The following is a 13,859-nucleotide window of genomic DNA, read 5'->3' on the forward strand; positions in this document are numbered from 1 at the left end:
AATGAAAGCACTCCAAATCTGGGTGGCACTCCTTTCTGTTTATCTTTCTTAATTATTAACTTCTTTATGAGCAGTTTTAAAAGATTAACTTTTGCAGAATAAGGGCAAAGTTTCCAAGTACAGTCAATTTTTGATCTTTAGGGGCTGCCTCTAAAGTTGTGAGACTATAGGCAGGACTAGCTAGGATGGGCTTCACCTGCTCCGTGGTGACAGCTGGCAACTCGTTTTTGGTATCACAGAAGCCATCGCACTTTCTGATTTCCATTCTGGGTCAGAGTCAGAGCCGATCCTGGCTTCACTCATGCTCCCCTTGATGTGTCCCCATCCCCCAGCGTTAAGTGTGTACACACAGAACACAGCCTTTTTCCAGTGGTGAATCTCCTGGTAAAATTTCCTCAAGTGGCAAAATCCTACCAGAAAACACTAATTTGAGACCTTTTGCTGTTTATTAGCAGCCTGCCCATTCTCTTACTGTATCTTTATAGACCTTTCCCTGAAAATAAGGCAAAGAAAGCTCAATTGGATAAAAGTTAAACCAATCCATGTTTGCTTGAGCATGTAATGCCAATAAATAGAAACTGAGCAATATTTAAGTTGCATGAGATATTTTTTACTATTTAGTCTGATTTTCCATGCTAGCTAATAGTATATGTAATTGAGAGAGAGCCATAAAAATTCAATATATTCCCCATTCAGAGATCAAAGGTAAACTTTGTAAATTTAGTAATTTTTTTTAGTACATCTTGGGTCACATTTTTAAATTTAGTCTTCTTGAAGCACAATAATGATCACATCCTTTCAGGTTTAAAACCCTTGAGCAAATGATTTCTGTTTTGTAGACAATATCAGCCTAATGGAAAGGAAGTAGTCAGGAGGCAAGGGCTATGAACAGCAGGATAAGGAGAAGAGGGCAGTGATGAGTGATGGGGTGCTAGTTCAGACAGGTCAGGGGGAGTCTTTCATGTCACCTTTGAGCAGTGACCCCAAGAAAGTGAAGGAGAGATCCATGTTGATAACTGGGAAAACACTTCAGGTAATTGCAAAGGCTCTGAGATGGACTGAGTTGGTCAGTATGCATAGGGCAGATAAAGGGAAAGTGGTACAAGGTAAAGGCTGTACCGTATAGTACCCTCTAGGCCCGTGGTCGGCAAACCGCGGCTCTCGAGCCATAGGTGGCTCTTTGGCCCCTTCAGTGTGGCTCTTCCACAAAATACCACGTGCGGGCGCACACGTACAGTGCGATTGAAACTTCGTGGCCCATGCGCAGAAGTCAGTATTTTGTGGAAGAGCCACACTGAAGGGGCCAAAGAGCCGCATGTGGCTCGCAAGCCACGGTTTGCCGAGCCACAGTTTGCCAACCACTGCGTCTAGGCCATGATAGAGACCTTGTGTTTTACTCTAAGTGGGATGAGAGCTGTGTAGGCTGACGCTCTAACCGCTGAGCCACAGCGAGGGCTTGGTTGTTGACATGATTTCAGTCTATAAGTGTAGCAAACATCTTTAAATACCCTCTGGACATATGTTAAATAAAGTAATACAGGTAAAGAAAAATTGTTTGGTCCTGGAGAACCCTATACTTTATATAACCAGAGAACTGCCTGGTATTACTGCCCTTCATTCCTTTCCTAGAATACACTCCCCTCAGTCTCTTTAATAGTCTTTGCTGTTGAACTCCTGTCTGATGCTTTTTCAAAACCATAGTACATTCTATATCCCGGTTCCCTTTTGGTGACCTACTTGGTTGTGTTCTTGGAATTTTTTGCTGCCTAACACATGAACTTTGTAAGAACTAAGATCAGAGGTTTTAGATTCCAATCATGTTTCCACACGGTTGTTTTATGTGAAAGCTGGGACAGCAGGGTAAACGGCTTCACAGACCCATGAACGTGACACAGCTACAGGATTGGCTCCTTACACACAGGCTGTTGCTTGTTGGATGTGTCCTTCCCTACGAACAGCATGTGCCTTGAGGGCAAGGATTGTAACTGCGTCATCTTTTTTTTTTTCTTTCCTAAATCTAGCCTAGTAGCCGATGCAAAGGTTAACAGGAAAATATTGAATAGGTGAAAGTTTCTGAATAAATTTTAAGCAAGTAAATATGTGTTTTCTCTTTTGTCTCATCTGTGTAGCTCCTGACAGCTACAAAGTACATGAGAAGAAAACTGCTGCCTCCAACCGGCCGCCCTCTGCTATTTCAGGACAAAATAGCAACCACGCAGGAAATAAGCCAGGTATGATGCATTGCATTTGCTGCGGAAACGGGAGGTTATCCCCAAAACCTTGAAGACATGCTAGGATGTAGGGGAGCATGGTTCCAGTTCTGCCACCAGAACACATGCTCATACTGACTTGTACGAGTTTGTTAGAGAACCTCTCAAAGCCTTGATTTTCTCTTTTTAAAATGGAAATTCATAGGCATTCCCTATTTACCTCTCAGAATCATTTTGACAGTCAGTGAGATGGTGTATGTGGATGCACTGTTTACTGTCAAGCAGTGTATAAGAGGTAATAATTTTACTATCCTGTTTGAAGTGATAGATATGACACATTTCAGTATGCCCAGCATTATTGCATATCACTTTTCTGACTTTTTCAAAACCATTTAAGAAAATCTTTACACATAACAAAGCTGGTATAGAATTAGGTTTTTGTTCACCAATCCCTACAATGATTGTACAGCTACACTGTAATTTCATTTAAAAACCTATGATTCATAGTCTGTTCCATTCGGTGATCCAAAGAAGCGGTCTGTAAACATAATACAAACAGTTGGATAGACAATGCATTTGCTTCCAGGTATCCAACAACCATTGTGTGGTCCTTGGGAGAGACTAATGTACAGTATGATGATGAGAGATAATCAAAGGAAGGTAAAGGCAAAATGAATATGAGAGTCTTGGAAGTCTACTCCATGCTGCTTCCAAGGCCAAAGTTACTCAAGACCAGGGAATCAGTGAGATAATATCAATAAACATAAATAAATTAAAATAATAATAATAAACTAGAGATAATTGCATATAGCCTCATAGGAAACATCCTCCGTTATATCTACATTTGTGGAGCTTTTGCCCATATGGAAAAGGTCTTACATAAGACACTTTTAAATAAGACGTAAATCGGCTGGTCACTTAGAAGAAAGAAGAAGAAGTAATACTATTACAAATATTGCATGAGTAGCCTTCAATGGCATTTCAATTAGCAAGCTGAGATTTCCCCATTTAGTTGTTTTGCCTTTCCATTCTTTCATTTATCCATCCATCTATCCACCCACCATCTAATTATAATTGTATGTATTGTTCTATGCCTGGGACTGTGAGAGATAGTGTATGAACAAAACAATGAGACCCCTATCTTCACCGGGATTATTCTGGAGGGCTTTTGTTCCTTATATTCAAGTGAGCATCCTTGTGGAAGTAAAAGTTCTTTAGTATGAAAACCCATTGGTTTTGCCATGAGAATTGAATATAACTAAATGGTTTATACTATTTTCCCCTTGTACTCCCTATCAACAATCACTTATGATTTCTTTCTACCATTCAATCAATTCTAATCAATTTTTATACCATTCTGAAATTTTCAATGAAAATTTCTTCCATTTTTGACTGTGCAATTTATACTTCTATATCCCAAGGACTCATTTATTCATCTGGTGTTAGCATTGTGTAGGTACTAAGAGTATATTATTAAAAGACACAATCCCTATCCTCTAGTTGGCATTGTGGTGGAGTAAACTAATATGTGAATAGATACTTTCTAACACAGAATTTCCAGTGTGACAAGACACATCTGCATAGAGTGCAGAGAAAGCACAGATGCCAAAAACTCTCCACCCCAATTGGCCATCTCTTTATAGAGCCATTTCATTGAAGTTGCTAAAGTCAGGTTAAATGAGGAGACATTTCATTTCAGGTTAGTTGTATATTTTAAGCATTCTTATGTCTGCTTTCTTGTATATAGAGATAAGCAAAGGTACCAAAAAGGCTGTTATTTTTAAAACCATCATGTTATTTTCCTGCATATCTCCAAACGATCATATAAGAGGTTCCATGTTGGAGGACTAGGCTTGAGTAAAACCCTTTCATTTTAGCGGATATGAGACATGGGAATGTCTGTGTAGAGTAAGTTGTTAATTTTCATTCTCTAGAACTTGAAAAGAAAAAAAAAATACTTGCTCAATTTGGAGATATTTTGAATATTGCCCTAACCAGACATGGGCATCCTGACCAAATAAATGATTTCTTGGGGGCCCTTTTAACCCAGTAAATTTTCATTTCCTTCCCTTCTGTACTTTGTGAGAATTTAAACCCATTAGAAAACTCTAGAACATGTCTTTGATTTAGAAAGCATCTGTTCACATTCAGGTTGTTCATCTTTTATCTTTGAAGCATGAACGGAAAGCCCTTGTGGTGTTTTTGTAAGTATGGGCACATGGTGTCTCGGGTTATCCAGAAGGGCCAGTGTTCTCAGCGGTGAATGCTTGAACCCAGACCAAAAGAGACAATTTGCAAAGTCACAGAACTGTCCACGTCTACAGAAGTGGGAGATGGTTCTTTATAACTCCATCAGCTGCTTCCAAATGATTAAGAGTTTGACCCAATTAGAAGAGAAAATTGCATTTTCTTCATGAACTATATGTACCTGAGAAAAGCGGAAATTCAAGTTCATTAAACATCCCTCTTAATCCCTATTCTTTCCCAACCCTCCACCACAGGTCTTTAAAAGAGTCACTGAAACTTAATTCTACTTAATTATTTCTAAATAATTTTTCCTCACAGAGGAATGCCTGACTTGGGATCTTGCAGCTCCTCACTGCTCCATCAGGCCATTCGCACAGAATTGAGTTAGAGATCTGATTTTAAGTGTCCTAACTTGGACACTTAACTGTGCCGTCTCCCTTAGTCCTATAGCCTCCGTTTTCTCTTTGGAAAATAGGTAGAATAACTCTTCACTGAATGAATAAATGCTTGGCTAATTCATAGGATTTGTGTGAAGAGTAAAATAATATATGTGAAAGTGCTGTGTAAAATGCAAAGCCCTAAGAGAAGTTATTTATCGTATAAATAGTAGTTGTTCAGATAGAAGTCTTGCAGATGTGGGCTGGCTTGCTTGATCTTTGAGAATCATTCTTCAGTTCCAGTTTGTGCCAGACAGTCCAGGTGTATGCATGTCATCGAAGACAGACTATTACTAGCACTCCCTTTCACTTGTAAAAGTGCCCCAGTTTGGGTAGTCACTGTACTTTTTAATCATCATAGATTGGAGATTGAATGCAGAGTACAGTTGCAAGTTATTTATACCAAAGTTCTATTTTCTCTTAAAACGTTTCCTTCTGAGAATCAGTAACTTAATTTTATTCTGACAATGTTAGGTCTATTGGGAAACAATGTGGGATGGTCATAATGTTAAATTATTTTCATATGTTCAGTAAATGAATGAATTTACTGAGACTTATCATGTGCTAGGCACTATACTAACATTGGTACAGAATTATTTTATTTAATCCTTACAGTGATGTGAGATAGGTTCTATTGTGTCTTTATTTTATAGGTAAAAAGTAAAGACCCATGAAACCCAAGTCATAGCTTGAGAGAGAAGTGGATAAGTAGCTCTGTGAGTGAGTGACAGTTCAGGAACTGAACTCAACCTATCTGACTGCAAGCCGGGTTCTCACATCCAATTGGTGAATGTCTATTCAGAATAACTGTACTGGGATTCTATTTGTTATTAAGGAATAGACATTTAAAGCATAAAAAATAATAGAAGTTCAGTAGCTTAGGAACACAAAACGTCATACATATTGTTTGATGAAAATAGCCAAAAGGCTACAGTTGTGTTATGTTTCTACATATTAGTTTGCCATGTGTCTTTTGATTTTATTTTTATTGAGATATAATCGATATGTAGCACTGTGTAAGTTTAAAGTGTACAACATAATGACTTACATATATTAGGAAATGATTACCACAATACATTTAGTTAACATTCATCATCTTATATAGTGGGTATCCAAAAAAATGTATACACAATTTTGAAAATGAAATGTATTTTAATAAGCACTGCCTTTATAATTATTCAAAGTGTATGTATATGTTTTTTGGGACACCCTATAGATATAAAAAACAGGATCTTTTTCCTTGTGATGAGAACTCTTAGGATTTACTCTCCTTTGTAATGTTTTTATAATGATTGAGGGAGAGAGAGGAAGGAAGAGAGAAAAAGCAAGAGAAACATAAATTTGTTGTTCCACTTATTTATGCATTTATTGGTTGATTCTTATATGTGCCCTGACTAGGTATCGAGCATGTAATCCTGGAATATTGGAATGATGCTCTAACCAACTGAGCCACCCAGCCAGGGCTATAATGTTTTTAAATAGAAGAAAGATGCTAGGAAACTCTCAAAAAATTCTAGCAAAGTCTATCCCTGGAAGTATAGTTGTATGTACGAATTATAAGATGTAGCATTATATTATTTATCAAGTTTACTGAATAAAAAGATACTTATCTGTGTATTTAATTAGTTCATCCTCTCATGTTTTTTATCTCATTTTCAGACCCTCCACCTGTGCTGCGGGTTGATGACCGGCAGCGACTGGCCCGGGAGCGGCGTGAGGAACGGGAAAAGCAGCTAGGTACTATATTTCTAACCCTCGCTTGGTCTTTAAGGAACACTGTTGTTGAAATGGTACTTTCTCCCCTCTAGATGGACACGTAACATTAAGCAAATGGACATCACTATAATAACCATGCTCTCTAGCATGCCTTTATGAGTTTTGCAAATTAATTGTGAAACAGAATTTAGTATGTGATATAAACACAGGGCCAAGTTTTAAGCGACCGTCAAGTCTGGCCCAGGATTAAGGTCATTTGCACGTCTTCTTATATGGTAATCACAGTTTAATGTGACACTGGTGGAAATGTATATATGAAAGCCATAATGGCTCAGCTTAGATTTTACAACTTAAAAAATGCAAGGACAGTAAGCATATGGTTCTTTTTTATGGGAACAGTTATGAGACTAGACACTGCTAGGGGGCACTTGCTGCTTTCCATGTTAAAATAATGCTACTGTTGAATTTATAGACAGATGCTGCCACTTTGCTGCCAGGAAAAGCCCAAGACCTCATGCTGAGGGTTCTGACTTTTCTTTTGTTATCTGAGGCCCTTGTGAAAGGTTAGCAACTACAGTATTTGCCATATAATCACCTAGAGAGCTGGGTCCCAGGACTAGCTTACCAGGAAACCGAGATCAGAGCACTCAGCAATCATCCTCATTGTCTTCCAGAACATAGAGCAAGCATGCCGGTGCCAACCCCTCCTTTACTTTGCAGTCCATTATGCAAAGTTGCTAAAACAGGATCCTCTCTTTATGTATGTTGAAAAGATGAATTGCCTGGTCAGTATGTCTGTGTTTCTGAAGTGTCTGGGTATTTTAAGACTAGGGCTGACTTAGGTTGCCAAAATCGTTCTATTTTGTAAGAGTTCATGTTTCAATTGGGAAACCCAGCCCCTGTATCCCATCTTTTTTAAAATTCTTATTCAAGAACCCAAATTTGTGAAATTCCCTAGAATATGGTTTTCAAAGTCTATTGGCATTATTTATGTTCTCTGAACACAGGTCTCTTTCTCTGCCTTGCCGTAATGATCATATGAAGTCATTCCTTTTGCTGCTGTTTTTTCGACACAAATTTCAACAACTTGCTGTGCCTAGAGTTTTGGCCCAGTCTTGAAGTCCCCTGTCCCTTGTGGATTTCTGCAGGTTGGTAGGTTCCTGGAGAGTAGGACTGTCTGTGGACTGTACCCACTGCCCCTGGTCAAGTTTGGTTTGACAGATGGACCAGAACTGAGAAAGAGGGAAAAGGTAGAGTTACTGAAGCAGGAAGAGACTCCAGATGAGCAAAAAGAACAAACTGACAACTGCCCTGGGTGGCTGGTTTTGGATCCATCTGAGTATTTGCACTGTGTCCTTCATCTCCACTTTCCACCCTATTCCAGTGGGACCAGGTCCTACACTATTAAATGTCTCCTTAGAATTGCAACGTGGATTCATGTCTACTTGAGTGGAAGTAGCTCAACAGCATCAGCCTACTCCTTTATGACTTAAATCCCATCGTGAATTAGCTTTTACACATTAAGTCATACTTTTCCCTTTGGTTTCTTTGTCTTTCAAAGCCATGCATTATTAATTATTTTGTAGGAAGCATGACTCATTAATTTATATATTCAGAACTTTTATTTGTCAGGTATTGTGTTGAAAAGGTGAGTTAAGGTGGAGACCCAGCCCTCAAGGGCTAGTTTCGGTCCAGTGAGGAAGCAGATGAACACAAAGCAATTATAATACAGGCTGGTATTGAAGGGGTGTGCAAAGGGGTGTTGAGAACCACAGAAGCACCTAACCCAGCCTGGGGATGTCAGGTGCCACCTGAGCTTCCAACTAGAGGGCGAAGCAGAGTAATCCAGGGAGACGGAAGTGGCAGGGACTGGAGGGCAGTGATGCAAAGACAGGTGGGAATCCAACATGCTCCTCAGATTATTATATGGGTCAAAGTAATTTTCAGATTACTGTATTATCCTAATATCACAATTTTACTTCTTTGGTGAACCAATATATACTACAAGTGTTTCTCTTTCTTCTTAACCCTGCCAAGTTAAATATAGTTTTCCTTAATTCTGATCTCATCTCTTTTGTTATTAAGGATCATGCTTTTAATGAAATAGATCAATTCTAATTTTTTATTTGCATTAGTTGCATTGTATTTTTAAATTTTATAAGTGTCCTTTTGCTTATTCTTTTCCATTTAAGCCATCATAGTAGAAACTAAGTCTTGAGAGGCTCCCTGGAATCTTCTAAATATACAAATAAGCATTCTGCAAATGCACCTACTTATATTTGTAAAGAGTCATCTAAAGTCTAGCCTCTAATTTAAGCTGTGCCTTTGAGTACATAAGGGTGATTTCTAAAAAATCGTTAGCACTAGAAGAAAATCAAAGGGCACACCTGACGAACTACCCATAAACCGTGCTTTGCAGAAGCTATGGGAGCAGTTGAATTTTTTTTTAAGGGGGTGAGAGACTGCCTGTCACTGAATAGCAGATCTTTGGACTGTGCTTTTTTGAAAACAAAAAATAGTTGGTAACAGCAGTATTACAAAGCTTTCAAATTTTAAGCTTTTCAAGTTAAAAAAAAGTGGGGGGGGGGGTCCATTCTAGAAATTCCAACAAAGCAAAATTTAAAGTGATTGGCCAGTGAAACTGATTATTCACTGTTGGATGTAGGTTGAAGTTAACATTGAAAGATTCTTTTTAATCCACGTTTTTAAAAAAAGCAAGGTAGAGAGAATAAAGGTCTTTTTATTTTGTTTGTTTTTTTGGTGACATATCATGTTTGTACTGATTGCAAATGGGAGGCCTTATTAATGACTTTCTGTGGGTTAAACCTCTGAGTCATGCTTCAATGCTTTTATTGTAGGATTATGTCATGTGGCCTGCTCTTTCTACATTATCTTTCCATTTATCACATAAAATCAGGCATAAATCTTTATGTTTGGGATTGTTCTCTCTCTTTGGTTGAACATTTGGACTCTGAAAGCATTAATTTTCTGCCTTAAAAGCTTATACATGAAGGAATCGCCTCAACCATTCTATTCCATCTGACTCTATTCAGGCCATTTCTTCAAACTTCTCCCTCTTGACTTCTGCATCTTTTTTGCCGTCTCTCTTCTAAACTTTAATTTCCTTTTTTCCTATGGGGGGGAAATCTTATTTGTTCTCATGGTTTCAACATCTCCAGCTACTCATAAAGCAGTCAATGTATTCCCACTATCTGAAACTCACCTTCTATACAACTAAATTGTTCATCAACTTTCACTCCAAAATTTACTCCTTTGGGTCATTTCTCTCTATCGATCAATTGCACCAGTATTTTGGGGGCTCTAAGAAATTATTCCTTTTAGCTATTTTAGATACTTCTGGTGCTGCTAGAGAAACTGGTATCTTTCTACCTGTGTTAGCATTGGGGATTTTTGAAGAATAAAACCTCTCTTCCTTGGTGGCTCAATGCTGTGCACTGACCGGTCTCCACACTGGCCTGTTGAGCCACTTGTAGCTACCAGTGGTCAATCTGGACTCAGCCTAGTCCTCTAGCTCAGGCTGCAGGTCTCTCTAGCCCAGTATGTAAGTGCAAGTTGTCACACTTCCTTTATCCTTAATCCATTTATTCATAAGACTGGCTTCCTCTGTCTTCAGCATAAATCTCAGATCCATGAGTTTAAATTTGCTGCCTATGCTATCATCCTCGTCCAGGCCTTAATGCATTTATAGTATCTCAGTCACCAAATCTATCTGATTGATGTACTTCATCAGTCCAGCTCTGTCACAGTTAATACCAGTCTTTCTTTTTGACACCTTCTTAGTCTTCATTATCTTTCACCTTTTTATACTCTACTGAACTTTTTTTAGTTGGATTTTATAGACCTCCGTGGTTGTTTATATTTTAAGCTTTTCAAGGGCATAACCATTGCTTTCCAATTCTTTGTATGCCAATATGTGGCACAGTGCTAAGTATAAGCAGATGTGTAATAAATATGTACTGATTTTCTTGATTTTTATTTATTTTACCCTAGTTTTTAAATAAGTACTAATATTAACAATACCTTAACATTATTCATAAACAGTAATATCAATGTTTATTAAGCAGTGTTCTAAACACTTCACTATGTATTATCACATTTAGTAGCAAATTAACACAGTGGTTGTACTTTTTATTGTGTGGGCTTATCAAATAATAGAATGTCACTTAATAGAATGTCACTTATTTTATTTTTAGCTTAAGGAAGGAACCGAAAGAATCTAGAAAAATGGAATAGTTAATAGACCCTCTTTTCTTTCTGCCATATCAGCTGGTAAGCATGTTTTTAATTTGTACAGGGTCACCAAGATCCCTGTTAAAATTCCTCAGCAAGTAGTGACATTGTCATGTTAAAAGTCCTCAACAAATGGTGACGGTGTTAAGTGAAACCGATCCCTATTCCCTCCATGCTGGCAGTGGACTTCCTGAGATTTCAGAGCTGGGCACGTATGCAACCCTCATGTGAAGGAAGGGTTAGACTACTTCCCCATTCAAGTGCAATGCAGCAGTGCCAAGTGCCCACTCCATTTGACACAGCAAGAGGGCAAAATGCAAGCAGTTTTTGACAACTTTTTGAGAAAATTTCATGTCATTGATCATTTGTCAGCCTTGGAGTCCACTGAGTACATAATCTGTCTGTATGAACTAGGAATAGATCCTGGTTACCAATTTTTCTTCAAAAACATTTACAAGGATCAGAGCATGTAGAATTTGTGTAACAGTATAATTTTTTATTCTACGTAGCTTAAAGGAATTCTAACCATCACCACTCTTATTTTTTTTAGCAATTTCATGCTATTTTAGTTTACTTACTTGTTCAATTAATATTTAATGTGTGGTTACTATTGAGCCAGGATCAGGAATATTGAAGTGAAAATATCAACCTTCTGGAACTTACATTGCTGTGTCCCAGCTGGAATGCTTCCCTGAGATACCTGCATAGCTCATTCCCTCTTCTCGTACAGGTGTGGTTTAAATGCCATCTCTTCAGTGAGGCCTTCCCCCACCCACACTTCACACTAGCACTCTCTATTTTTCAACAGTGTCAGCATCTAAGCATGTACATGTTCCATATATGTCTGTCAGTCCCCACTGGAATATAAGCTCCATAAGAGAAAGGACTGTCATTATTTTATTTCTATAGCCTAGTACTGAGAACACATAGTCAGTGTCTAACAACTGTTTGTTGAATGTTAAATGCATCGTAAGTCTATGCACTTTAATATAAGTAGAGATGAATGCAGCAGGTGTACTGCAAATTAGTTAAGACATTGCCAAATTATCAGGTAATACCTGTCTTTATAATTGTTAAGTCAAACAGGTCTTGAATTCTTATTCTTAAGCAAGTCTTAAAGTCTTATTCTTAGAGGAACAAATATACAAAGGTAATCTATCAAATAGTTGTGTCTTAAAACTGCTTGTTCTTCATATATGTTATAAAAGCAATAGTCCTATAGTATGCTGACAAAACTCAAGAGAATATTTAAGGAATGTTCACCAGACAAATAGTCTTCTGTGTTTAGGGAGATTCGGGGTTTCCCTTTTGGAAGATGATGCAAATTATTGATGTCATTAGAGTCACATTCCCTACAGGACTTTCAGGGATTCTATAAAATTATGGAAGATTCTCAAAGGATTGTGTGATTGACTCATATAGCTCATGATGAAAATTTTGAGCTAATAAATTCTGTCATTCAGTTCATTTATATTGGATTTTATCGCCAAGTTCAGAGCTATAAAAGATGTATTATATTAGAAACAGCAATAAGATAAAAGACAAAGGATTTTGACCTTCAAACATATGTCAATTAAACCATATTTGAGTTTTGTTTTTCTTTTCTCAGATAATTTCGCCAGAGTTCCTTGCCCTTCTAGTCACAGCTTTTTTATTTTGCCTTTTTTTCCCTTTCTAATGTCAATGGGTTGTCAACTCAAGGACAGCAGTATATTAATAATAAGAGCGTAGACAAGCAATAAGTGATCATTTCAATCTGACTTAGAATGTTTATCTCAAAAATGTTGACAGGGAAGTTAGGGTTAATTAATAAATAACCAGGAATGCTGTACCTCTGATTACAGTCATAAGTGGCACTGCCCCTGACTTCATACTTCACATTATTTGATTAGGACAGTCATTGCTTTTGACAAAACCCGCACCAAAAATAAAAACTAAAAAAAATAAAAATGGGTGGGCTTTGGGAAAGCAGTTTTTCTAATCCAAATTCCTACTGGATAAAACTTGGGCAGATCTATGATCAATCTTGGCATCTGGTCTCCTGAAGTTATCACTTAATGAATGTATGGCACAAACGCTCCTAAGGCTGTCAGGCAGGGTATGAGCATCTATGGGCTCTGAATACACGATAGTGGGAGGGATATGGACATCAGCACATACCAAAGGAGCTATATCATGAGTCAGGCTCAGGACTGAAAAGAATAAATGCTTGTTATGGGATGAGTTAGGTAACTCAGAGGCTGAAGGTTTAACATAAAATGAATCATCATGACCAAGCAGACATTATTTGTTTCTTTCAAATTTACTTTGCCTTGAAGGCTGAAAGATCTAAAATCTGAAAAGTAAAGGGTCTTGTAAACAGATAATGATAAAGACTAAAAGTGACATTAGGAGATCGGGATCTTCCCAATGGGTGAGCAACTTGTCCCAATTTAGAGGAGGAACTTTAGTCCTAGGGAGGTGTTTCAAGTCATGTCTTTTAGTATAATGGCTCATTGTGTGCTTGAGAGTCAGACAGTCCAGAGTTTGAATTCCAGTTCCACCACTGGCTTATTGTGAGATGTCAGGCAGGTTACCTCACCTCTCTGTGTCCCAGACTTCTCATAATAAAATGTTTAATAGCAGTGTCTACCTCACAGAGCGACTGTGAAGATAATACCTGCAAATCATGTGGGTGTCAGAACAAAGTAAGAGGTGAAGACATCTCACCAGGATGATGGTAGCCCTGAAGATAAGAAGGTTTGGCACTGTGTGGCTCTCTTATCTGCAGGTCCCTCAGCCCATTGTATCAGGAAGGTCTTCCACGTGTGTACTCACCTGTCCCAGCACCTCAGTCCCATTAGCCTCCAGGGGAGAAGGTTGAGAGAAGATACAAAGTATTAGAGACAGTTCTGATGTAAAATGATAGGGTCATTTGTTTAGATGTGTTGAGTTAGGTTGAAGCATCCATGAGGGAAAAATTTTGTTTAAAAAGCTTCTTTATTGAGATATAATTGAT

The 13,859-nt window shown here is 38.0% G+C and overlaps 1 protein-coding gene across 8 annotated transcripts in view; it reads left to right on the forward strand.

Moving 5' to 3' along the window:
* The window catches only part of MAP7 (microtubule associated protein 7), a 132,077-nt gene that overhangs the window by 77,674 nt on the left and 40,544 nt on the right, over positions 1–13,859 (forward strand). For all 8 annotated transcript variants that reach the window (XM_023750209.1, XM_023750213.1, XM_023750211.1 and 5 more), the window contains 2 exons: positions 2,130–2,231; positions 6,554–6,631. In XM_023750209.1, coding sequence (XP_023605977.1) covers positions 2,130–2,231; positions 6,554–6,631 — 180 coding nt within the window. The remainder of the gene's footprint in view (positions 1–2,129; positions 2,232–6,553; positions 6,632–13,859) is intronic.

The sequence above is a fragment of the Myotis lucifugus genome, unplaced genomic scaffold (assembly GCF_000147115.1).
Source record: "Myotis lucifugus unplaced genomic scaffold, Myoluc2.0 scaffold_11, whole genome shotgun sequence".
Taxonomy (NCBI): domain Eukaryota; kingdom Metazoa; phylum Chordata; class Mammalia; order Chiroptera; family Vespertilionidae; genus Myotis; species Myotis lucifugus.